The sequence below is a fragment of the Lasioglossum baleicum genome, chromosome 12 (assembly GCF_051020765.1).
Source record: "Lasioglossum baleicum chromosome 12, iyLasBale1, whole genome shotgun sequence".
NCBI lineage: Eukaryota > Metazoa > Arthropoda > Insecta > Hymenoptera > Halictidae > Lasioglossum > Lasioglossum baleicum.
The window spans coordinates 13536987-13561561 of NC_134940.1; the positions used below are offsets into that span (position 1 = coordinate 13536987).

At 40.4% G+C, this 24575-nt stretch overlaps 5 protein-coding genes across 19 annotated transcripts; 3 read left to right on the forward strand and 2 right to left on the reverse strand.

Annotated features, from left to right (window-relative positions):
- Positions 1-130: 130 nt before the first annotated feature.
- Positions 131-3058, reverse strand: LOC143214043 (T-cell immunomodulatory protein). Of its 2 annotated transcripts, none has more exons than XM_076434579.1 (3): positions 2502-3058; positions 796-2389; positions 131-540 (listed from the first exon to the last, which is right to left on the reverse strand). In XM_076434579.1, exons 1-3 carry the CDS (start codon positions 2519-2521, stop codon positions 277-279), a joined length of 1878 nt encoding a protein of 625 aa, XP_076290694.1. In that variant the 5' UTR covers positions 2522-3058; the 3' UTR covers positions 131-276. The 2 variants fall into 2 exon arrangements, with proteins under 2 accessions (XP_076290694.1, XP_076290692.1); XM_076434577.1 differs by having other exon boundaries at positions 796-2396.
- Pat1 (Protein interacting with APP tail-1) lies at positions 2922-6056 on the forward strand. Of its 4 annotated transcripts, XM_076434585.1 has the most exons (10): positions 2922-3069; positions 3140-3293; positions 3619-3738; positions 3812-4080; positions 4168-4344; positions 4418-4673; positions 4757-4878; positions 4938-5214; positions 5551-5716; positions 5782-6056. In XM_076434585.1, exons 2-10 carry the CDS (start codon positions 3144-3146, stop codon positions 6012-6014), a joined length of 1770 nt encoding a protein of 589 aa, XP_076290700.1. In that variant the 5' UTR covers positions 2922-3069; positions 3140-3143; the 3' UTR covers positions 6015-6056. The 4 variants fall into 4 exon arrangements, with proteins under 4 accessions (XP_076290700.1, XP_076290701.1, XP_076290703.1 ...); XM_076434586.1 differs by having other exon boundaries at positions 2971-3293; positions 3830-4080; XM_076434588.1 differs by lacking the exons at positions 2922-3069; positions 3140-3293 and adding an exon at positions 3317-3471.
- Positions 6057-6785: 729 nt separating this feature from the next.
- On the reverse strand, positions 6786-10651 carry Rbpn-5 (Rab GTPase-binding effector protein rabaptin-5). Of its 2 annotated transcripts, none has more exons than XM_076434580.1 (9): positions 10296-10651; positions 9893-10000; positions 9382-9827; positions 8694-9190; positions 8275-8556; positions 7966-8185; positions 7769-7879; positions 7487-7701; positions 6786-6959 (listed from the first exon to the last, which is right to left on the reverse strand). In XM_076434580.1, the coding sequence occupies exons 1-8, from the start codon at positions 10339-10341 to the stop codon at positions 7534-7536; spliced, it is 1878 nt and encodes a 625-aa protein (XP_076290695.1). In that variant the 5' UTR covers positions 10342-10651; the 3' UTR covers positions 6786-6959; positions 7487-7533. The 2 variants fall into 2 exon arrangements, with proteins under 2 accessions (XP_076290695.1, XP_076290696.1); XM_076434581.1 differs by having other exon boundaries at positions 9394-9827; positions 10296-10650.
- A 42-nt stretch (positions 10652-10693) lies between these two features.
- Positions 10694-16043, forward strand: LOC143214042 (zinc finger FYVE domain-containing protein 1). 8 transcript variants are annotated; one of them, XM_076434570.1, is made up of 9 exons: positions 10694-10833; positions 11633-11770; positions 11908-12021; positions 12309-12809; positions 12894-13160; positions 13266-13638; positions 14172-14436; positions 14515-14962; positions 15139-16043. In XM_076434570.1, the coding sequence occupies exons 4-9, from the start codon at positions 12356-12358 to the stop codon at positions 15360-15362; spliced, it is 2031 nt and encodes a 676-aa protein (XP_076290685.1). In that variant the 5' UTR covers positions 10694-10833; positions 11633-11770; positions 11908-12021; positions 12309-12355; the 3' UTR covers positions 15363-16043. The 8 variants fall into 8 exon arrangements, with proteins under 8 accessions (XP_076290685.1, XP_076290686.1, XP_076290684.1 ...); XM_076434571.1 differs by lacking the exon at positions 10694-10833 and adding an exon at positions 11317-11335; XM_076434569.1 differs by lacking the exon at positions 10694-10833 and adding an exon at positions 11320-11454.
- Positions 16044-16581: 538 nt separating this feature from the next.
- On the forward strand, positions 16582-21919 carry LOC143214045 (uncharacterized). Of its 3 annotated transcripts, none has more exons than XM_076434582.1 (7): positions 16582-16724; positions 18852-19261; positions 19340-19773; positions 19856-20159; positions 20229-20334; positions 20585-20839; positions 21170-21919. In XM_076434582.1, exons 1-7 carry the CDS (start codon positions 16618-16620, stop codon positions 21345-21347), a joined length of 1794 nt encoding a protein of 597 aa, XP_076290697.1. In that variant the 5' UTR covers positions 16582-16617; the 3' UTR covers positions 21348-21919. The 3 variants fall into 3 exon arrangements, with proteins under 3 accessions (XP_076290697.1, XP_076290698.1, XP_076290699.1); XM_076434583.1 differs by having other exon boundaries at positions 20588-20839; XM_076434584.1 differs by lacking the exon at positions 16582-16724 and adding an exon at positions 18624-18763.
- Positions 21920-24575: the final 2656 nt, after the last annotated feature.

Below are 24575 nucleotides of genomic sequence, written 5' to 3' on the forward strand. Positions count from 1 at the left end.
ACGTGTACAAAATACTTTACAAATTCACGCGTGTATCGTTCCTGTATATTTTCCTATTCGTTCTCCTTGCCCCCCGCGTTCAAAGTAAATACATGTTTACCGATACACGTTTTCCATGCTACGAAGCGACTTCAATTTTAACGATCGATCGATCACCCATTTTATTTATCGTTTATGAAACACTTACACGTCGACAAATGAAATAAATATACACATTCGTTGAGGGTGAGAGCGAGCAACAAATCATTCACATTTCTTCCCCTCGCATTTACACATTTACATAGCGTCGAAGGGAAATCTGTGCGCCTCCTGCAGTTTCTCGATCTTGTCCTCCCTTCGCTCCTTCCAATACAAGGCGATGATTATGAACGATATCAAACCGCAAGTGCCGGTCAACGCAGCAGCGCTCAGTAGAATTAGTTTGCTCGGGGTTACAAACAGCTGCGCCTTCCACTTCGAAGGCTCCGCTATTGGATTCGGAATAACGACCATCTGAGAGTTTGGAATGATCTGCGGCCACTCCCGGAACTTGCCGCCCACCTGTTTCAATCAGAAAAACACGGTGAAACGGATAACGGAAGATAACAGAAGATATGGGAGTAGCAAAATTGCAGAATTAAGGTAGATTTCTATTATCTGCACTGGCAAGGAACGTGTAGGATCAGACGACCAGATAAATACCACTGCTGAACAAATACGCTCCGCGTTCGTGCGAATAATAGAGATCTACCTTTAACCCTGGAGCCAGACAATATCCGCCAATCGTAAACGCGTTAATATCAAATTGTTGCTCACCCCTATCGTGAGCGTGTCGACAAAGTTCGGTGTCCTGCCGAGCCCGAAGATCGTGTACGGCAAATTCAGAGAAAAGTGCGCGCTCTGGGGCAACTGTGCGGCTAACGCCTTTCTCGGACTACCATCTTGAGTGGTGGTATAATATGCTATCGAGGGTCCTGGTAAATTGGTGCCATAGGTTCTTTTCTTCTTGCCAAGGGATCCTGGCGAGATCGGGTACATGCTGTTGTTGCGGCCAGTGAGCACCATCACTTTCACGAAGTTCGCGTCATAGTCCAGGCTGTTCTTGAACGCGGCCGTGCGATAGGTGCCGGTGCTCTTGTTCACCTCCACCATAATCACGTCGAGAATCCCGTCCTGATAAAAGTCATAGAACACGGCCATCGCGGTCTCATTGTAAAACGGGTTCAGAGCTTGCCATTTCACCTGGAACGTCCGAGTGAAGCCAACGCACGCGTCGCACGCAACGTTCTCGAGTAGGAATGACTGTTTCTGCTTGCCACTGGTCGAACGGAGCGTGGCCAACACGTCCGGATAGCCGTCCATGTTGAAGTCTCCGCCTCGCAGAGTGATCGTGTCTGTGTATCGTTGCCCGTCAGGCTTCACGAAACCCCAGAGCACGCTGTTGCTGTCTCGGAAATTTATTCGCAGGTCATACCAGCGGTCCGAGTACATCATAATCGTGCTGTTGGTGCACGCCTCGTCGAAACACAGCGGCAGCAGTAGGTTCATATTACGAGTCAGTTCCATGTCCAGGTAAAGGGTTTGTCCAATCACGCCGGAGAACCTTCTCTCGGGTGAACTGTTGTATGGGAACGGTATGGTGTTCCTGTGGACGAAACCTCCTCCCTCGACACCCAACCAGATCTCGAACGCTTCCCGTGATGTCACCACCAGATCCGCTAAAAAGTCGCCATTCCAATCCAAGTAAGCGTTCGAGTGAGGTTCGTCGATCGGTGGTATTGGCCTGCCCAGTTCATTCCTAGGAGGATGCATTGGTTCCTTTTTGGGTGGACCTCTACTCTGATCAAATATCCAGAACATCCTCTCACCTCTTTCGTCTATTCCGTAAAGGTCTATGATCATGTCACCATTGTGGTCCAATGCTAATGGCTGACCCTTCATCTTCACCAATGGTTCCTTCTCATTGGTGCAATTCAATTTTCCATTACCACCCCAGAGTACGTAGAGGTACGACAATTTCGATTCCATATCAAACGTAACCACCAATACGTCCATGAAAACGTCTCCATCGAAGTCTCCTGGTACCACGCCGACCACGATGCGACCAAATGTGCAGCTCAAGTCTGAGCTGGGTCTCAGCAGCGGTTCCTGTTCAGCGGCTAGGAATATCTCAACTGTGGTCCCGTTCTTCCGCAACATGAATACATCGGTCAATTCATCGGAATTGAAATCACCGAAGGCTGCTGGCATTCCATCCAGAACATCTCCGAAAACCGCTGCTGTTATGTCGCTGCAGCTCGCTGATCCAATAGCTAAGGCTATCGCGCATAAAATCGTTATCCACTCGAGTCGCATTCTCTTGCCTTTGCATCTGTTAATCTGTATCTCCATTGAATCAAAGAAACAGCCCCTGTAATCTTAAATCAATTCGCTGTTTCAAAAGAACAAAATCTATTACGAATTACACTTCTAACCTAACTAATTTGCCAAGGTTGCAGTTACTGTGTAACCAGATAGTCTACCATTTGCCACGCTGACGCATTGCTGTCGTTTCTTCATGAAATCAATTCCACTATCCATTCATTTGCTTTCTCTATAAACAGGATAGTGTGAAATAAGTTTTTGATAAAATCACTCGTAAACATATATTCGTCACCCGATTGCGTCGCTCATGTCTTTTGACAGCTGACTCATACGTTTGTCACAGACTTAAGATCTATACAGAGTGTGCATGCACTGCATTTCTCAGTTCACGGTTCTGCATTACCGACTCTGTTAGTGAACTGTTACAATAAATGCAATATTGTCACAACTATATAAACAAAATTTTTCACACACACTATATACACACATTAAAAATTGTAATTGTACAAAGTTCTTTCCAACTCGTTTCAACCGCTGTACGGCTGGCTTATGGGAATCTCGTATCCATAGTATATATATTGTATATATATCAGTCACATATCAGTGCGTCGTCGGAACGTCTGGGTCAGCTGGGTCCAAGATCCAAGCTAAAAGTGTGGGGTGCAGGGTGCAGCACAGTGCAGCAGCACTAAAATACTTGATACTGGAGGCACCGAAATCTCAAGCGTGAGAACTCTCATATCTTCTCTGGTTATAGCAGATAGTTATTTATTATTAGTTACTTTTTACCCTCCAGGAAAATGGCCGAAAAAGTATGTGCATATTCACCGAAAAGTCTTTACGAGTTGAGCATGGCTGCAATAATCGATATTAGGCGCCTACACGATTTTCCACATTATGAACATCTGGCCACTTTACCGACGACAGTGATGGTCGATCTCTATTACAAGGTAAACTTTAGAACGTTTCATGTACAGCTCTTTAAACTCACACAGTCACTAGCGATTCATATAAGTATAACATGCGCATGCATGGTACATGCTTAGAACTTTATATGCTATAAGACGGCCATACACGCATACGCATACACAGATTCCGTTTGAATCACGCAAAAATCTATAAACACATGTAGGTATATTACGCACTTGTGTGTTTCTTCTTTTGTAAACACTCTCATCCATTTACAAGATAAAACAAATGAAGACACTGTACCAATGTCTTCTTCTATTAACACTGATAACATAATAGACAAATATATTGCCCTTAATTTTACAGATCTACAAGGTATCTAGCATATCCTGTTGTTTCGAAGAACTAAAATGGAGCACATTGAAAGTCTTTTCCAAGATGTTAGAAGTTACAAGCCGGCGAGTAGATTTACTAAAATGCTTTGAGGTGAGACTTTGGTACGAAAACTAAGTCTTTAACACCTGGCTTAAAGAGAGAGAGAGAGAGAGAGAGAGTCCAGTTTATATTATCTTTCAAGGACTTTGTTAGCAATGGAATCAGGATCAAAGAAGAATTAACAGAAAGATATATTAAGTGCTGCAACTATGTTGGTGAAAATGTAAAAGCACAAGATCGGATGATAAATTTAGGTCTGAGACTCGGTAGATTCTTCAGTGATGCAGGCTGCTATCCTAACAGTGAGCAAGTATTACTCGAATGCGAGAAATTATGTTTGTTGAACAATACTACACCAGAAAATTGGTATAGAACGTTAGAGTGTCGCCAGAGGTAAACACTATATCATGTTTTTAATATAACTTGTACAAATAATTGCACACAAACATATATTTATAAGAATTATCTCTGATTGTACAGATTGCTGCACACCCAGGCCGTGTATTGCTCGTTCAAAAATGCAGTGGAAACATACTCGCAAGCTATAACGATATGGACGCAATTACAACAGTCGAAATTAGAATGCAATTTTGCTGCCTTTTACACGGAATGTAGCCTTATGTGTTACATGGCGCATAACTACCATGACGCTTATAGGTGCTTATACATTGTGCGTAAACGCTTATAGTTGTTAGCCGATTTTGCTGATTGTATTTTTATTGTTATTCAGTTGGAGTATAGACGCTTTGAAGGAATTGAAACCCACATTGCCAGCTCGCGTCACTGTCGACGTTTTGAGACAGGCTGCAAAATCGTGTATGTGCAAACGAGAATTTGAGAAAGCTGGTTTATTAATCAAACAAGCTGTTCAGCTTGCCAGACAAAAGTTTCAGACAAACCATCCTGTGTACACTAATGCCCTTCTAGATTATGGATTATATTTATTAAAGGTCGATTGCTTATTTCATAGCGTACTAATTTACAACGTAAGCATACTACTTGTTATAATTTATTTCATCGTATATTTGCGTTTGATTGACTTGTTTTACACCTAAATGATATTTTCTAGAAAGCAGTAAAATTAATGAAGTCGTGTTCGCAGTTAAATTTACACGTCGCGTTGGCGTACGTGGATCTTGCGTATGCTACATACGTGTACGAATACGACACCGGAAATTTTGTAACAGCTAGGTGAGCAATTTTTCAATGAAGTTATTCAATTTATTCATATTGTAAACTCTCGGATGCAGAAGACAGATTGTAACGGCGATAAGCACCATGGAAAAGCTTTTGTCCAGGAATAATTTCTTATTCGCGAGTGCGAGGAGGATATACGCGTTAATATTGGAGGAAATAGTAATTAAAAAACGTAACACACAGTCGCAGTATATGCTATTAACCTGTGCCGAAGGTTGTCATAATAACGCTTTAGCAGTAACAAGGGAAACGTTTGGTGATAACCATGCGCATAGCGCGAAGCATTATGGGAATTTAGGACGCCTTTATCAGACTATGGGCCAGTTTGAGGTAGGTACTTGTGGTGTAACTAACAGGCGAATGAAATATTCCATAATAATATTGCAACTTTGTTATTCATACAGATACAAAAAAATGTTTCGGGAGAAAGTTATATATGTGCAGTCTTTTATTTTATATGTCGATAGAGTTATTCAAAGTCACTCAAGGGCAGCTGCAACAGAAAATATGACCTTGAGATGACCTTCTCAACTTCTTACGCCCCCTCTCCAAATACGATAACTTTCTCTAAAAACATTTTTTTGTATCTGTATAAATAACAAAGTTATAAGGGGTGACAGAGTTAAACGAGACGCCCTGCATGTATATATGTAAAACTACTTTCAGAAAGCAGCAGAAATGCATGTCAGAGCTATACGAATCATGGAAGAATCATTAGGACCGGACGATCACGATGTCGCCTTGAGCCTAGAACACTTAGCGTCGTTATACAATTTCGATATGCATCGGTACGAAGACGCTGAAAAGCTTTACCATCGCAGTATTGCAATTTGTAAGTGTGAAATGATCATTTCAGAGTTTAATGGCCCGTGAATTAATGCGTTCGTGTAATTATAGGGATAAAATTGTTCGGCAAACACTACAGTGGATTGAAATATAATTACCAAGGTCTTTTACATCTTCATATACAAAGGAACGAACTCGAGAAAGTGATGGAGTATCAAACCTTGTTGAACAACTGGAGGATACTGAGAACGGAACAAGAGAAATTCAGTGATCCACTTTCAATTCTACACAGTAGACACTTAGACCCGATCGAGGATGTGATCGAGCAATTTTTTACCATGTAACAAACTTTGTAAATAGTATTGAATAAATGTAAATGAAGAAAGGATCGTGTAATCTTCTTTAGTTAGCCCTCCAGTCGCGTGTCATGTACATGTAACTTTTATATGTCAACACGGTGCCCGTGGTTGATAGACTCATTGTAAACTACATGAAATTTTTCATATTTCTACAGCGCAGTGATGCCAGATGAGGGGAATCAAGGTGAGATGATATACCCCCTCTCTAATGACCAGATCAGTCTACGGCACGGGTACCGTGCACTGATATACATGTATACTATGGATACGAGATTCCCATAAGCCAGCCGTACAGCGGTTGAAACGAGTTGAAAATAGCACACACGCGCACGCATGCACACACCTGTAATTACAGGTATAATGCAACATTCTTGTAGCAATCTGTGAAAATAAATTGACATTAACAGAAAGAATGTATACATATTGTTTACGGAACGGTCCATTGTTCAGTAGAACAATATATCAGGCATAAATCGTAATACATTCTCGATTTTCATGGTATCTACGTTAAAGTAATAACACAAGCAGCATATTATTGAATGTTCACTGTCTTCTATACAGTATCGTGTTTTGGTGTTGATAATATAATAAGATAAAATATGTATGTTAACATACACGTTTGTATCTGTGATACCTTGAATAAAAAATAAATGAATTTGTATGCAAAAACAACAAAATGCGCGAAAGATGAGTTGAATCAATTAGTGAAATTAATTAGTGATTTTAATAATATAGATAACAAGACAATAGAGTCATGAATTTTTGGATAACACATACATTCAAAAGCTTTAATCTTTTAAATTACAATAAACATTAAGTAGTACATAATTCGTATTTACACGATATTTATCTTATCACTCCAGTTGTCAGGTAATAGGAATCTTATCTAGCATCCTCTCATACTAAGAGCATTTCTAAATCTTCCTGAAACTGATCGCAGAAGTATTTGTTACATCAACGCACGTGTCCACCTAGAGGTACAGTTAACGGGTTAGACTACTGCAATTGCCCGACAAGGCAATCAATTCTCGGATACGGTCCATAAAAACGAAAAGTTACATATTCGGTTAAGTAGCGCTTTTACATCTTATTTTAGTGTATGATAAATTGCCAAAAACGAATAGAGAAATTAATACTAGGTTTACGGAGAACTAATGAAAGTGCCCTAATTTACATTACTTTATCAAAATAACGAGAATCTGCCTATCTGAACGTTTAGTCATTTTTTTAAAATAATATATACCCAAAGAAATCTTAGAACGCATCCTGCAAACCTAGTGTTAAAAATAGTTTACTTCGTAAAACTAGATTCTTCGAATCCAACAAAACATAATTTTTTGCATTTGTCTGCATTTTATTCGAGACCTTGAACTACCATATAAGCGATAAAAGAAACTTCGAATGTTTGGTAAGTTCACAGTAGTCGAACCCCGTAACTCGTCAACATGCTGAATTACCGAATTCATATTGCACATCTTGCTGGACTGGTTTCGCGTTAGAATATTTAATCAGGTGTGTGTGGGGGTTCTTGGCTAAAGTACGGCGCTGTATCCTGCACCAATAACGTATGGCAAACATCACAGACTCTGGATGGTCTTTGTTTCGGTCCACTTTTCACGACATGTGAAAGACAAGACTGACAAAATATATGGCCACAATGTCGGCAATGCGCCTGCAAGAAACATATACAAATTTCTTTAGCCTTCGCCGAAACATGTATGAACAAGAGAAAACAATACCTTTTTTTTTGTAACCGTGAAAGTGTTATGACAACTGGGGCATTCCTCCACATCTTCCTCGTGTTGCCATCTTACTTCGCTACCAGCTTGCCTGATTCTTTCCAATTGTACCTATATCGCAAACAATCGATTTTGTAATATAACAACACACACGTTCCAACAATTGTACGTATTCCAAGTTCCTTCGTATTTCATACCTGCAACGATTGCGACAGTCTAACAAAGTCTTTCTGTACCGCTTCACTAGTATCCAGTTCTTGTTGTAGGCTGGTAACTCTTTGCCGTAATTCAACAATTTTTAATTCAGCCTCTTTATTCTCTTTCAAAACAGATTCCAATTGCTTCTCTAGACGCTCGAGTTTCTCTTCCCTTTGGGCAAGTGATCGATGATCCCTAATGTATTTATCTAAGTGAGTTCTGTGTAAAGAAAAAAGATACAATTAGAGATACCGAACGCTTATTAGGTCGTCAAATACTCGTAAGATTAGAACATCAGGCAACTGTACCTTAATCCGCTAATTTCATTTTTCAGTACCAACAATTCTTGTTCTTTTACTCTGCTTTCTTGTTCCATTTGTTCATGCAGCAATGTTACCTCGTACCGTAACGTTTCTTCCTTCTCTTGCGCGACTTCTTGTGCAACTTTAGCAGTGATCAGATCCTCGCGCATCTTCAAAAGACTAACATGTAGCTCCTCGACGTTGTTCGGCATGTTGATACTCTCACTCTGCAGTTGCTGGGAATGTTTACTATGCTTACCAACGAGATTCTCATTTTCTTTTTGCAGTCTGCAAAGATTCAACTAGATTTTCAATAAAATTTTGTCAGGAATGCCTTGGCAAAGGGGTTTATTACTTTACACGTGTCTAAAATTAAGATTACGACAACGATATCGAAGCTGTACAATTACAAAAAGTTTTCTTACACGATAAGGTGCCTCTGTACTTCCTCCCGACCCCGCGTCAATTTCATCAGCTCTTCTTTGGCGTTTCTCTGAAGTTGTTCGAAAGCTTTCTTCAACTCGACCAAATTCTGTTGTACCGTCTGCGAGGTGTCCGTGAGCTCGCCTACTTTGATTTTGTGTTCCTCCTTCTTTTCGTTCCATTTCTCCTCCATTTCCTTGCGAAACTCCACCTCTTTGGCCAGGTCCTCCTTCTGCATTTGTAGCATACGCTCGGAGTCCAACAGTTGTTTCTCTAAATCTTTCGCGGTGGCTTGTATTTTGACTAATTGCGTCTCGTAATTGGCGCACATGTCGCATGCAGGCTCGAACGAACCCGGCTCCTGTTGTCTCTTTACCGATTGCGTTTCTTTGCACTTCTGTAACTCGTCGTCTGTGGCTCTCAATTTCTCTTTCAACGCTTTAATCTCTTCTTCGAGTGGCACAACCAGTGAACGCAGAACTTCTGCATCTTCCTGTGCCTATAAAGCAATACTTTCTAATATTTGCACACCTACGTAAAATCGATAGGAAAAAAAACACAAGTAATAAAACAAATGCTTCATCGTGATCATCGGGGATGATTTATGAACAGTTTTCTGAGAACGCGGTGTCGCGATTGCGAGTTCATTACAGAAAAGTTCAAAAACCATGTATCCTAATGTTTACGTACATATCTTTTTACCTTCCTCATGCTTTCTTCGAGATTGTCGGGACCTAAAGACAAAGCATCAGCGCCTAGTTGTGAAACTACTTTTCGAGTTAGTGCTTTCGTTACTGAGGTCAACGATAACTGCGGCCCATCCACAGACGGTTCCTTGGGTAACTGCGACTTTAACCACTTGTTCTCCTCTTGCAACTTGGACAGGGTTACTTTCAATTTAGACACTTCTGTATCCATGTGTTTCTGCGAGCTTGACGACTCCTCTACCGTTTCATGTATAACTTTTTGCAAAGACGCTATCTCCTCTTCAGCCTTCCTTTTCTCGAAGAGTACATCGTTCAGAATATTCAGATTAGTCCTATCCAGTTCATTCTTTACCTCGTACAACTCAGTTTTCAGCTTGGCGTTCTCTTCTTGCAGGATAGTGATGTCGTTTAATCCCCTCTTTAGTTCTTCTGCAAATATATACTGCGATTAACACCATCTATACAATATCTATATACACAAAAATGTTAGTTACCTTCTTTCTGAAGATACAGCTCCTTCATCTTTGCCCTCTGAACATTGAACTCCTCTTGCATCTTCACTTTCTCCGATTCCAATTTACTTATCTTCTCCTGCAGCTCCTCTAAATCAGTGCAAACATTTTGTTAATAAACTCAATCCAGTTCACTGGTGAACAAGGTGTCAACAATGCATGAACAATTCTAAAGGAACCATATAGGGATAAAATGGTATGCTAAACGTTGCTACAAATAATTCAAGTTACAGTAAATAGTTTTATAATTTCTACGGGTTATACGGCAGCGGAGCGGAAACGAACGAAGAAGACTAGTTGTCTCGCGTGAAATGTATGAAAGCGTTTCTGTCATTGACGTGACACTGAAAACAATTTCGCGAATGTGCTGGCGTATCGAACGTACCGCTTCCGTTCATGTTGATGGTGTTGTCCTCTGTGTGGTTCTCCATTGTTCGACGATGTGCTGCGGCCAAAGAAAATTTCGTCGGGGCGGGTCACTGGTTCTCGTGCAAGGGAGAGAAATGAATCCTAAAACTCTCCTCGGCCGAGTCTTTCGGTGACATTATGGCACGTGTGCCGTACCAGTCAGTATCAGATTTTGCTGACATTCATTCCAACGAAAACGTCTCGGCAGTAGAATCGCGCGTGGCCACGCAGAACGATGTCACGTACGATGAAACGAAAAATCAACCTCAATAATCCAGCGGTCAGCCAGCGCAGCGGTGTATTATCAGCACTTCCTCGTCAATCAGTATATCGATATTTTGAACAGTGCGGATTCGATAATCGAGCGACGTCGCAGTCGACTTTTACCGGACTCTCGTTCGCCTTAGTGATATATCGCGTGCGGCCACTTCAAAACGCACGGTGCGATCACCGCGAGCCAGCCAGGAATATTCCCAATGAATTCGCGAAACGACGCAGCAGCTTACTTGTGAACTGTAATTATACGTTTATGTTGAATCATCCTTTGATAGAATATGCCATTCTTGGTATAATATAAACTATTTAAATAAAATATTTTACAATGTACATATTCGGTGATAGAGCTCTATTATAAATAGTATACTATTTATGCATTATATTCGTAATTATGTATACAGCGATTCATTGTATCGATTGCTCCTTAATTGAATAAAGAAATGTTCAATGTTGTCCCTTTATTTTATTAACATAGTATATCTAAATAATTTGTTAACAATTCACGACTCTATATATATATATATATATATATGTATACTTGTCCGTTAATTTAATCAACTTCAATGCATCGCAAATATTGAACCGCCATATTTATCAATAACAACTTACGTGCCTGCATTATCATTGAATAAGAAACGGGGCACATAACTTATCTCGAACATGATTGTATCGGTGTGCGAAAGAAACCTGATAACGCATGACCAATGCCAAGCATCGGAATCCCCTTCTTTTTCTCGAGTCGTGAGTCTATTTAGCTGCACAATTGCAATGCAATTATGTATTGCATTCGCTGTTTTCCAGCAGGTTGATGATTCATAGCAATATATAATGTTTCGTAACATTGTGCGATACAAATAGAGGCATGTAATGCGCGTATACATAGTAGATAAAATATATAATGTCTTAAAAACTACTGTAGAAACACTTTCTCCTAAAAATCTAAGCTCATATTGTGTGGATCCTACCGCGCTATATTTCAAAAAAATGGAAAATGATTAGCACTACATATATACAATCAACGGTCGTTTGTTTTTATAGGGAATCGACTCCAGCTCCAGCAACTGTTTACGATTCACGATCGTAAGGTTACCTCGGTTGGTGGTTCTTCGGTACACCTTGAGATCGAGCAACGAATAAAAAGATTGCGATACATTTCTCAGGACAAAAGAAAGCGTGGTACGTTAGCCTTGAAATCACTGTCGATCTGTTTTTCCAAAGAGTTGCCTGTTGGATCTGGTTGGATCTGCGCGACCGCACTGTCAGTTACTCGTAATGGAGGTGTTATTTACCAGTAGGGTCATTTGAATTTCTAGGGTCGTGCGAAATCCCTCGTTCCCGGTCGACGTCGACGGTGCTGTCGAAACGCTAACCCGCTTTTACCGTGATGCTACCTTCTTAAACGCCATGAATCATTAAATCCTGAAAAGGTAAGGAACGTCGCCATCATGGCTTCTGTCAATTCGCGCAAGTAAATGTTTACGGGATCGCCTCGCATGCGTGTTTGCGTTGTTTCTCTTTTGTTATGTCCCGTTGCACAATAACACATCGTTTGCCGCTTCACTGGTGCGTCACAATCGTTTTTCTCTCTCCAGTTTATTTACATAAGCGCTAACCACACTAACTCTTCCCGACTCGACCATTCAAATGATTCGACGTGACTCCGCTTTCTCGCCGATTCCTTTTCTAATAATCTATTGTCAATCTAATTTTCCAGAGTATCTAACCTAATGTTCCAGAAGCGCGACATTGTAGAATCGTAGTATGAATGCATTATCGAGAGAACACAAGCTCGAAGCGACCAGACCAGCTATGTTGAAGAGTGTAGACAGCACGAGCATTCTCAACAGGGAAGTGTGTTGTCCCAACCATGACACGATCTCGTCGAATGGGATTTTCGAGAATGGACTACAAGTACAGTGCCGGTGTAACCAGTCGAGGAGTTTCTTATTGATCGACGGACAGGAAAATCTGAGGGTTGCCAATGCGAAACAGTTTGTGGAGAAATTGAACTGTGGTCAGAAGGATCTGAGAGTAAAAGTAGTGTCTATTTTTGGGAATACAGGTGATGGGAAAAGTCATACGTTGAATCAGACATTTTTCAAAGGGGACGAAGTATTTAAAACCTCCAACGATCAGAACTCTTGCACGTTGGGTGTTTGGGCTGCTTTCGATCCAGTCCTTAAAGTGATCTGTTTGGATACGGAAGGCCTGCTAGGTATTCTAATATTTCTATTTACAGAGTCCATACTTTGAAACTAAATACAGAAACGATTCTATAATTAAATTGTTTTCTTTTCAGGTGTCTCCCCTCACGAGAATGAACGTACGAGGTTACTGCTTAAAGTTCTCGCTGTGTCCGATATCGTAGTGTATAGAACACAGTCCGAAAGATTGAATAGGGACTTGTTCACATTTCTTGGTGCTGCCTCTAGAGCTTACAGTCATCATTTTCAATCTGCTTTGCAAGCAGTAGGGCAGAGGGAAGGTGTTCTAAACTCCTTAAGTACAATGGGGCCAAGTATCATAGTACTACACGAAACTAGATACACCCAGCCTCTGACTAACAGTACATATTGCCACATTTTCCGATTAACAGTAACTTCAATACAAGTTCTCTTCTCAATCACAGCGTCGATGTCACACCAGATATATTATTTTCCTTCTGTTGCAGGCGAAACAAAAACCGCGGAAGATATCCTCCGAACGCGGTTCGCTGAGATGGAACTGGGAACAGAGGCGTTCAGTTCTATGAAATACGTTGGTCTGCAGGCAGCAAATTTCACAGCTGATTACGAGCCGTTGCACACTGCTATAACGAAAGAATTAAACAACACGACTGTTCGATACGCCAGGCAACCGCATTTAGTTTACAATACGCTACGGATTCTGAATGACAAATTCTCTGGGCGAATCGACAACTATACCACTTGCCTGTTTCCCGATCAATATTTCACTTGTCCCGTCAAGTGTCTCAGCTGCGGGTGTAGATGCACCAACAGTATGGGTCATCTTCGACAGGGAGTACCGCACAATAGCAACAATAGGTCAGTTTCCTGATCGAAATTCCATCGAATCAGACTCTACACGTTCCCTGCCATGTGTACCATTTTTTGGTACACGCCGAGACCCGTTTCTACACCGATTCTTATAAAATTATTGGCATTGAACATCAGTTTATCTGTTCCGAAATGAACTAAACTAAATTATGGAGTATGATGTAAGATTCATTAAACTTGACGTGTGAAACAGATGAAATTCACGCAGTAGGGAACGTGTTAATTAGATTAATTAGTAGATTGCGGATCTTTATGCAAAATAAAAAATGTTTGCATTGATTCTAAGACATAGCAGTCAAGTATAAATTTCTTTCTTCTATCGATTACCTTATTAAGTTGCAACTAATGCACTGATATCCTTAAATCTTTTTCATAGGTTCGTGGCTTTAAATTGAACGTACCTATTTTTGTCATAAATGTATGAAATTCGCAGTTTATTAATTAGTAACGATTACAGTGGATTAATTTCGATGTGTCGAATCGGCGAAACCAGATAACGTTTGACTTTTACGTGTTCGTAGGTGCCGGTATCAGCATCAGTACGAAAATTTAGTATATATATGTAAACAATGTTATAGCGATGGAAACGAGGTGCGAGTCACAAAACGTATCCAATCACAGAACGATAATAGTTGGTACAGTTTAGTTACGCACGCATGGGCAGGGGATGTGATAGAGTGTCCCCATTGCGGGAAGATCTATAGAAGTCGACAGTATTGGTACGGCAACAAAGATCCAGAAGAAGAGTTTGCCGTTCGCTCGGAGATCATACATGTGTGGAACATGGTACGCCGTTCGTGTATTATTTTTCTTGCACCCGACCGTTCATTATCTTAACCGTCTCATCGTCTTGTTTATTTTTAGGGAAATCATTCTGTTGGGACACAGAACACTGCGCAAAAGGTAATCGATGGTGTGTCGTACATTACCGAAGCTGTGACTAATGTTTCGTTACAACCGACAAAAGCGTTGTCCGCGTGGGTTGCCGATCAAGTAGCACCGTCATACTGGAGACCTAATAACGAAATTAAACATTGTCACAAATGTGAAACCGTGTTCGGACCAGCGGACACGAAGCATCATTGCCGGTCGTGCGGCGAAGGCTTTTGTTCTCAGTGTTCCTCCAACAAGAAATGTGTCCCGTTTAGAAACTGGCATACGCCGGTCCGCGTCTGCGATAACTGTTATGCTAAAAATACTGATACCAACGATGAAGTCACCGAAACGTCGCAGGATGTGAACGCTAGGAAAGTCTCGGAGCAAGTAGTCTCCACTCTGAGCGCAGTAGGAACAGTTTTGAACTACTCGAAATGTAAGGTGACAGGACTATAGAGATGTGCGAGAAAATGTCGAACACCTGATGGAATCGGAACCTGTCCCGACCATCGGGTACCCGACACTCTCTCGTACACTTCTACAGGAAAACCATAATTGCATCATCGAGAATAGATTGTTTACGTGCTCAACGTTGTTTCAAATTTGTTACAGCACTTATAAAGGATAGCGTTCGACCCTTGTATTGGGTCCCCGACTCGGACGTGGTTAGCTGTTGCGTGTGTCACGAAAAATTCTCTGTCTCCCTTCCGTTGCACCACTGCAGAGATTGTGGGCGTGGAGTGTGTCAAGACTGTTCGCAAAATAGCAATCCTGTTCCACACAGAGGATGGGAAAAGCCGGTTCGCGTTTGCGACGAGTGCAAGAAGCTCGACTAAGAGAATCATGTAAGAAGATAAGAGAAAATCAATTCGTTAGGGACGTCATTAACTCATCCGCGCAGTACACGATGACTTGTGAATATTACACCGCCTACAAAGGTGATCAAAAGTACTAATTTGCTGTTCTCCAAATTTTGTATATGCCCTCCTCTCCCCGTATATGTGTTCGCGCGGGTATCAATCCGATCTGCGGTTATCGAACTACTCTTCGCCATCGAACGAATTGAAATTAAATATTTTAATACATTATTGTAAAGAATTTTTCCTATGATTGTGCCATGTGAATATATACATATATGATAAACAATTATCGTCGCTGCGAGAAATCATGTTGACGAAAACAAATCATCATCATTACGATACGAATACATTACACAACAGTATAAAGTATATGGTGCAGTATATTGTAGCAGTATGAATGGAATTATAAAGTATGACATGAAGGTATTATTATGCGACGAGACGAGACGAGACAAACGTTGTCATCGACGTCACGGTTTGTCGGGCTGTGACTGCCTTTAGATCCCAGAAAAAGCATTAAGCAACTTTTCTGTTAGACTTCTATGTACCTATAACCCGTTTTCGCAAATTTAAGAGAAAAGAGAACTACTTTCTATTCAATGCTGTAAATTACGACGATTGAGATATCATAGAATAAAGTTATAAATGCTCAAACAATATGGTTATTCATTCTCCGACAATCCTAATCTGAACCTGACTCTTTTATAAGCTTCGAAACCTCTGAAAAAGTGGTTTTGAACAAGTATTTACACGTACTTTCGTGCGTGTCATTTTCTCATTGTATTTGTTTAATTTTTAGAACACTGATATTCATTTATTTATCGAGACTGTGGTTTCACAAATTCCGCGATTGTTGGTACAACAATAAATATAAACATCATTCTTAAAATAACACGTACTGAAGTACGTGTACGCGAATTACACTCATTATATTTGTTTAATTTTTAGAACACCGATATTCATTTATTTATCGAGACTATGGTTTCACAAATTGCGCGGTTGTTGGTACAACAATAAATGTAAACATAGTTTTTAAAGTGAAATAGTACGCGTGTACCGGTGTACTTAAAATAACACGTACTGAAGTATGTGTACTTACGTGAATTACACGTGTACACGTGTATGAAATAGGGATGGCTAGTTTGTAGTGTCGGAGATGTTCATGTTTTCCCGGGTCTTGCGTGCGATACATCGATGTTCGAGATCCGATAAATGTTTCGGCAAACACGTGATGACGTCAAAATATGGCGTCTCAATCAGCTGGGTGTTGTGTAGAGTGTGCTTGAGATGCCCGTCTTTAGAAAACCAACGAAGACTGCCGTCTGTCTACTCGAATACGTGAGTTTTTTCAAGAGAAATCCTCGGTGCATTTTTCGTGTTCGTTTTCAAGTGACGAGATTCGTGTGCGCGGCGACGATCTCGCGCGACGGTGAAAATTAAAAAGACGCAAAACGCCGTTTCATTCGTTAAACGTTCCAATGTGGCTATCACCCAAAAAATGTTCATCTAAACAGCGAGAATCTCGTGAATGTACCCGGAGCAGTATCGTTCGATCACGGTGTTAGGAAAGAAAGGTTTCGTCCTCTTGAAATCTCGACGTCTGAAATGATGACGCGTGCATAAGAATACATTAAAAATATGGTTGGCAGAGGAGCTTTTTTCGGTGTGCTCGAATCTCGTTCGTTACTAGAATATCTATTAGGAAATCTATCCGAGGACAGATTATTAAGAAAAAGGGACGTATTTCTCGGGGAACAGAGGGTTGATATCGTGTGTAACCGCAACCGTGGCCATTTTCATGTTTGCTCCAGTTTCGTAATCATTATCAACTCCATATTTGAATTCAACAAGTAACGCAGTGGCATGTTTTCGCGTGTTCCCAAATTATTCGACGACCGTTCACGTGGAGTCCGGAGCTCGCCGAGGACAAGTTCGATTCCGCTTTTCCTGCTGTTTTACATCGTCGAACCCGTCGTGTATCGTCTCTCGCAAAAAACGAATCGTCCGCGATAAATCTTTTGGTCGTGATCCACGTAGTATTCGTCGTATGCAGTCGGAGTGTTCTTACTGTCCCGAATTCGGAAGAACCATGAACGCGAACAGTCTGGAAAGCGGTATCGAACATGTTCACGTTGCAACGTTAACAACAAGGCCAGAGAAACATGCTGGGAAAACAAGAGTGCGCCGTGCAGACGCCATTTTTCTCGAAGCGCTTGTTTAAATGTACAGTGTCGGTCGCACGGAATCCGTGAAATGTAGCACGCACCATGTACCCGCGACACTATCGTTTAGGGCCTTCGTGAACGGTATCGAGGAACGCATCGATCCCTTCGAAGTTTATTTTCAGAGTCCAATGTGTTCCCAATAGCGCGGCCATTTTGTCGCTTATTAGCGAATAAACAAATGACGACGTTGGCATTCTGGGTTCGAGGCTACAGGCGCGTCGCATGCGCGGAAATTCAATTTCACTCGGGACTCGCTTACGCGTCCATTCTTAATTATAGTATTCCTATATGCTACCAAAAATAGGAGACGAACGTTATCCACGATGATTAACCTCTTTTACACGTTCATTTCTATGTCTTCCCATCGCTTTCCTATGAATGATCTGCGACCAAGTTGACACGCGTTTAACCCGCTATAAATAGACCGCGGATCTTTACGCGTTCGCTGCTTCGAAGTCACTCGGGAAAGAGTCAACCGAAAATCCCTTTTTGATTCGGTATCGTTGACCTACTGCGACTGCCGAGAGGTTCGAGTACCGCGAAAGCCCAATAAAGTATTTTGGTTTCTCTGTCGTTTGTATTTGACCCGAAAGAATCAACAAGCTTCGGAGGATCGATTCATGTTGAAATAATTCAACGAATTAATGTTTTATACCCGATCAAAAATTCCATTTCCTTTCGGATCTTTGATACTCGACTGTAAAGCGATATCTGCAGTCTACTCTCATCGGTCAACACGATTTTCTTGAAAATTCACAAGGCGAATTTCGAACGTACAATTTACCAACAACGATAATTAGAGCGTTGCGAAGAATCGAAGATTCGTTCGAGAAACTAGGTGCAACCATATTGCTAGCATTACATGGTAGCTGTTGCTTGGCAACAGCATTTCTGCTTCGTGGCCGGCAGAATCATTCAGGCTTATCTATCTTTCCTCGATTCGAGGCTAAAATTCCATTTCGCTTCGACGAACAAGGAGCGAAATAATTCGGGCCGATAACGCGAGCGATTCTCTTATCTGTTCACCACTATCCTATCCCCACCCTCCCCTCCTCGCCCGCACTGCGGTGCCTGGGTCTGTTTTGACCCGTGTCCTCAAAGACCACTTCATTAATTTCCTCTGACCACTGACACGAACTTTTGCCTGTTCAGGTTGGAAAAATAGAATAAAATTTTCTTCGGGTCCATTTTGACCCGACCGCACGAAGACTAAGTTTCTAATGTTTGTAATTGTTTTCAGTGACAAAAAAGATACCGGACACAACATGCCACCAGATAGACCAGATGCATCGGGAGTAGAAACTGGAGTAGGACTTAATAGCACTCAGGTGTTCAGTTTCGGAGAAACGGTGTACACGATGAAGGAAGAGGAGAACGCGAGTGCTTTCGTCGAGGCAAATTCGTCCGACGAGCTTCACGAGGACGTCTCGATGTCGGAAAAATCTCTAGAAAAGAATAGTCAGTTGGACGACGATTTGACCTCGTTGAGTTGGCTCCATCAGCAGAATCTATTGAAGGGGTTGGACATCGCGAATCCTCCCAAAGATATAAAAAACGAGAACGCACTGAATAACAATGTGTGCGACGATGCGGCAGACTTTTCTGAAAACACGAACTCCATCTCGAGCTTAGACGACGGTTATTGTCCAGGTAGTTATATATCACGCGGATCGTTTAAACGGATTGAAATATTTATTACGAATTTTCGTTTTCTCGTTCTCTCGACAGATAACAATGGCAAGATAAACAATTCGACGTCGCACAGTCATAGTCAGAGCTTTCAACACGCGACTAAGAATGGTCAAAAGTCGATGCAAATCTTTCAGGAATCGGTAAAAAATCATTACAATTCCTCGCAAAATAATCAAACGAAGATCTCCTTGAGCAACAACAATCTGCCGGTTTCGAATCGGAACAAGCATCCTACCCACATACCATACGATCCTCATTTGCACAGAAACAGTAAACCACCATACTCATTTTCCTGTTTAATTTTCATGGCTATTGAAGATAGCCCTGTAAAAGCCCTACCAGTCAAGGAAGTGTATGCTTGGATATTGGATCACTTTCCATATTTTAGGAACGCCCCCACTGGCTGGAAAAATTCTGTAAGACATAATCTAAGCTTGAATAAATGTTTCCGCAAAGTGGAGAAAGCGCCGGTAAGTTCCGTCGGCTTGAATTCCGGTATACATATTTCGTATATATTTCTATTAAACGGGAAACTTGCTGTTTTTCTTTCAGAATTTGGGCAAAGGTTCGTTATGGATGGTAGATGCTCAGTATCGACCAAACTTGATACAAGCATTGTCTCGCGCTCCCTTCCCACCTCCTACCGCTCAAACTTTGTCTTCCCCAGAAAAACCGCCGAGAAAGAATACAAGCACGCGCCTTCCAGACCCCATTCTCTTCCCGTACCTCTCCAAAAGACTGGCGTCGAGTAACATTTCCGACAACACAGAAGCCGAAGTAGACAGCGATGTGGATGCAGCCGCCGCTGCTATGCTTTCTTTTAAACACGGACCTATTATTTTAAATCATAATAAAGGTACCGTATAACAAGGGACAGGCTTGACACGATCAGGCGAATGTGCATTATAACAGCTTCTACTTGCAGATCGTAAGCGAAAATTACCAGAGTCTGAGAAATGGATTCCAGTGATTACTAGGAGCTCCAGCGAAGACCATACGTACAGCTGCATCACTACGGCGCAACGAGAAAGGTAAACGCACATGTTTTTTTTTCTTTCAATTACTTATTTAAGGTCGCATCAACATCAAGGTCATTAGCGACCACAAGAATTATAACATGTGAATTACAAATTTAGATTCTCATACTTAGAACTAATTACAAGTACATTGTGGAAAGACGCACATGTTTTGTAATCGAAAGAATTTAGAGTGTCGAGAAATGACTGGCAAATTCGCGTTGGAGTGCCGTTGTTGACGCGTTTCTCGTGTTCCATTATTCAGCAGATACCCAAGCGAGGAAACGAATTCGGATTTCGACGAGCAACGGAAGATAGCAGAGGGTGCGGATGCGCTTTTAAATTTAGCAGGCGTGACCACGGCGCTGAATCACGCTAGAACGCCTCACACACAAGGTATTAGTCCAGCACCAAAGTCGGAGGGTACGTCGAAGCCGAAGAAACGTTCGGCTCCGAACGACTACTCGAACCCGCCGGAAAAGAGGCGTAAACATTGGCCAAAGTGGAGCGAAGGAAAGCGGTATTTAAAACAAATTATATAAAACTTATCGTTGGCGTGTACCTCACGTATGGTGGTGTTCACGTGCGCTCGTTATTATTTTTTTCCATCCTCGGATAAGAAAAGAAACAGAAATGTTTTCCCGCGATATTCTACTTTCTTTCGATACAATGATACGATTGAAACGGAAACAGACTTGAAACACCTTCTAAACATATACGTATACATATACAATATATTATATACGTATATGTGTAGATATATATCACTGGTTACAAAAGCTCTGTTGTCTTTCGAACGCAAAACCAATGCTAGCAATGATTCGCATCGAAGTTATATTGCCATTTTTAGGCGTGTAAGAAGAAAGTGTGGGAGAAGAACGCGAAGGGAAGCTCTGTCAGGTGCATTTCTATTTAACGCGAGGGAAACAAGAAATGACAAAAAATTGGCGGTCGCTCAGGGTTTAGAACTCGCTATATGCCAAAATAAATTCAGTAGTACTAAGCAACAAGCAATAATAGGATGGTAGTGTTTGAGTCGAGAAGAGATGGAGAGAAAAAGAGAGAAAGAGAGATGTTAACAATGAACATGGACACAACTAAGGCGGTTCACGGGATTGTCAATGAAGGAAACACTATCGCATACTAAACTAAATAACGATGAAACTTTTTAGACCTGTTGTGACGATTATACATATTAATTCATAGAGAGTTTAATTAATGATAATAGAGTTCTATATATTAGGTTTTTGTAGATATGTATAGAGATATAATTGATATCTATTCGATAGAGAAATTGATAATATATTTAAAAAAGATTATATATATATTATACATATATACATATACATATGTACACTCATACACACTCATACACACTCATACACAGCCATACACACACAAATACACAGACACGTTCATGTGCTCATTCATTTACACTGAAATACATCTGGTCAAGTACGCAGCTGTATGTGTGCAAAAATGCGTACCGCGAGAATTATCAATAACAAAAACGAAAAAAAGAGAGCGAGAAAGAGAGAGAGAGAGAGAGAGAGAGAGAGAGAGAGAGAAAGAGAGAGAGAGAGAGCGAGACAGAGAGAGATAGACAAGAATCACAAAGTCGAGGTGCACTAAAAAAAAAACATGGATTTGAAATGACGAAAACATTATCATTTCATGCCTTTTTCTACTCTCTTCGTGGCTTTTGAGATGATTTTAAACAATGCTGTATATATATATATATATATATATATATATACATATATATATATGTAGATCCTACGATGTATGCGCGGACCAGTTTAAAAATTTTGTTAAAGAATCAATATATCATGTCGAGTCGATACTATGTATATTGATCGGGGGGCGTGGGAAACACAAGAGGTAAACTTATTTTTATAAAAAAAGAAAATAATAAAAAACAAATATATCTGTAATATTTAAGAGGCATCGTGAAATACCTGATAAGTAATCGAAGACGTGTATACAAAGGGGGTGGAGATATATATGTATATCGATACGGGAGAGAACTGGTCTGGCATACATTTAAACGTCTAGTTCTATATAGAGAGAACGTATATATTTTTACAGGGCACTGCCCGCGTGATAAAAGCTCTTCCTAATAATTCGCTAAAAACACAGTTTATTAGCTTAAACCATTTACTAATTATAATCATAGCGTAACTTGCGTGACACTACAAGCACAGCACGGTAGCGCAACCTGAACAATTCCATGTGTTTTATGATTACATAACGTTATTACACGGTTCGAAGCAAATTTTCATGAAGAGGAAAAAGAAGATAAAAGGAAAAACAACGTGTAATCTTTTCGAGAAGAGCTCGGTTACCAATTTAAAATTGATTTGGAAATTTTAAATCGGAGACGTTTCTAGTCTTGCGACATCATGTGCGAACCTAAAGGAAAAGAAATTGTGAACGCGGTATCTCTGGTTAGGTCGATAATGATAATTAAGCGTCACAATCGAGGAATAATAACGAATTGTTACCCGTGAGATCTATATTAAACTGCTGGCTCAGATATATTCGAGACACGAGGAGACACGAGTCGTGTAGGTGTAGCTTTCGAAGAAGGTGCAATTTAGTTTAACTTATTGATTATCGCATTGTTTATCGTCCGATATTTAATCCACACGTCTAGTTTACTTTCTCGAGGTCTTCGATGATCTGCTCCCCGTAGTAAGTTGATTTAGTTAAAGAGCTACGCGATGATCGTTCGCTCGAGAGAAGCGACTTTATACAATTTTCAGTCGGGAGGATGTCGTCGTTTGTACATTTGGAAAAATTCACCGGAACGCGACATCACTCCGGATGTTCTATGATTTAGCGTAACGACACATTCGAAGGATAAATATTGACAGGGCGCGCTGCCAAAACTTTTTATGTGATTGTAGCTAGTCAGCTACAGAAGGAAAAAAAGTAATCCAAGATATGGGTGCAAGGAAGAATGCCATGTTGTACGTATATATATATGTACATATATATATTATATATATATATATATAATCATATATAGATATATATACATATATAATCATATATAGATATATATACATATATGATACGGTGAAGCAATTTTTGAGACAAATGTACATTTTTTATTGTAATGTAAAAAAAAATTTATCCTATTTAATGTATACATTGTATATTTGTATTCTTTAGATGCTCGTGCTCTCACTGATTCGAGCGGTTTTTCTTTTCAAAATTCGTATACACACACACACAAGCAAGACCAGTTTTTGTAGACTTTACGTTTTCTATTGTCTGTGATATTATTGCAAAACTAAACATGCCTTGTTGTTGTTGTTATACTTTTGGTGAAACAGATGTTTTTAGAGCTTTATAAGTTTTGTTTAGAAACGGGATAGGTGTTGACCCGCACTTTCTGATATTATTGAATTGGCATTCTTGCTGACACCTTGACATTCTAATCTAGATAGGGAAACTGGCATCTTCAAATTAGTAATATATATTGTATATTATTAAATATATATACACATGTACATGTATTGCACGAATACATATACATGTGTATGTATATAATGAAAGTAATATCACAGTTTTCACTATTTGTTGAAATTTTTAGTCTAGCTTTCGTTTGCTACGACTGAAGATCTGTTCTTCCATGTAGTTTATTCTAATGTAATCAATTAGGGGGTGGGATGCCATTTATAATAATAGTAATTTAGCTAATCGATCATTTACAAACTAGATGTAATCGATTAGCGGAGCAACGTAAAAGCAATACACCAGTAAATCCTGACATTTGGGCAAAATACTCTGGTCGGCCGTCGGTACTCGGGGAGAAATGATATTTATTTATAAAGAAAAAGAACAGTCGAACGACACGCGTTTGCACATAGCGATATATAAGTACAAGAATAAAAACGAAAAAACATTGTAAGACAGTAATTGTACAAAATAGCTCACTCGTCGAGTATTTTTTACGAAGTATTACTGTAGCGTACTGTACACAAAATAGAAAATACCGTTTCTTTTACGCGACCTTGTAAATTGTAATGCATGCGAATCGTTACTTAAATATAATGTTCAAATCCTCGTGAAGAACGGCCGACTAAATTGCATAGATGAAACCATCGACGAATGAAACACCAAAAATAAAAAAAGAAAGCGAGAGAGAGAGAGTGAGAGAGAGGGAGAGAAGTGAAGAAAACGCAAGTGTACGAAGCAAACCATACTTCATTGTATCTCACATCTAGCCACGGACAATCAAAATGTAA

Excerpts from the sequence above, each read along its gene's own strand:
- Rbpn-5 (XM_076434580.1), bottom strand. The coding sequence starts at position 10,341 with ATGGAGAACCACACAGAGGACAACACCATCAACATGAACGGAAGCG. Across the intron at positions 10,001-10,295 it reads CATCAACATGAACGGAAGCG|AGGAGCTGCAGGAGAAGATA; the intron begins GTACGTTCGATA and ends GCACTGATTTAG. Across the intron at positions 9,191-9,381 it reads TGAGGAAGGTAAAAAGATAT|GCACAGGAAGATGCAGAAGT; the intron begins GTACGTAAACAT and ends ATTGCTTTATAG.
- LOC143214045 (XM_076434582.1), top strand. The coding sequence starts at position 16,618 with ATGACGTCAAAATATGGCGTCTCAATCAGCTGGGTGTTGTGTAGAGTG. Across the intron at positions 19,262-19,339 it reads AGACGACGGTTATTGTCCAG|ATAACAATGGCAAGATAAAC; the intron begins GTAGTTATATAT and ends TTCTCTCGACAG. Across the intron at positions 19,774-19,855 it reads GCAAAGTGGAGAAAGCGCCG|AATTTGGGCAAAGGTTCGTT; the intron begins GTAAGTTCCGTC and ends TTTTTCTTTCAG.
- Pat1 (XM_076434585.1), top strand. The coding sequence starts at position 3,144 with ATGGCCGAAAAAGTATGTGCATATTCACCGAAAAGTCTTTACGAGTTG. Across the intron at positions 3,294-3,618 it reads TGGTCGATCTCTATTACAAG|ATCTACAAGGTATCTAGCAT; the intron begins GTAAACTTTAGA and ends TTAATTTTACAG. Across the intron at positions 4,879-4,937 it reads GGAAATTTTGTAACAGCTAG|AAGACAGATTGTAACGGCGA; the intron begins GTGAGCAATTTT and ends TCTCGGATGCAG.
- LOC143214043 (XM_076434577.1), bottom strand. The coding sequence starts at position 2,559 with ATGGATAGTGGAATTGATTTCATGAAGAAACGACAGCAATGCGTCAGC. Across the intron at positions 2,397-2,501 it reads ATGCGTCAGCGTGGCAAATG|ATTACAGGGGCTGTTTCTTT; the intron begins GTAGACTATCTG and ends AATTGATTTAAG. Across the intron at positions 541-795 it reads TCGACACGCTCACGATAGGG|GTGGGCGGCAAGTTCCGGGA; the intron begins GTGAGCAACAAT and ends TGATTGAAACAG.
- LOC143214042 (XM_076434570.1), top strand. The coding sequence starts at position 12,356 with ATGAATGCATTATCGAGAGAACACAAGCTCGAAGCGACCAGACCAGCT. Across the intron at positions 12,810-12,893 it reads GGATACGGAAGGCCTGCTAG|GTGTCTCCCCTCACGAGAAT; the intron begins GTATTCTAATAT and ends TTTTCTTTTCAG. Across the intron at positions 13,639-14,171 it reads CCGCACAATAGCAACAATAG|GTGCCGGTATCAGCATCAGT; the intron begins GTCAGTTTCCTG and ends ACGTGTTCGTAG.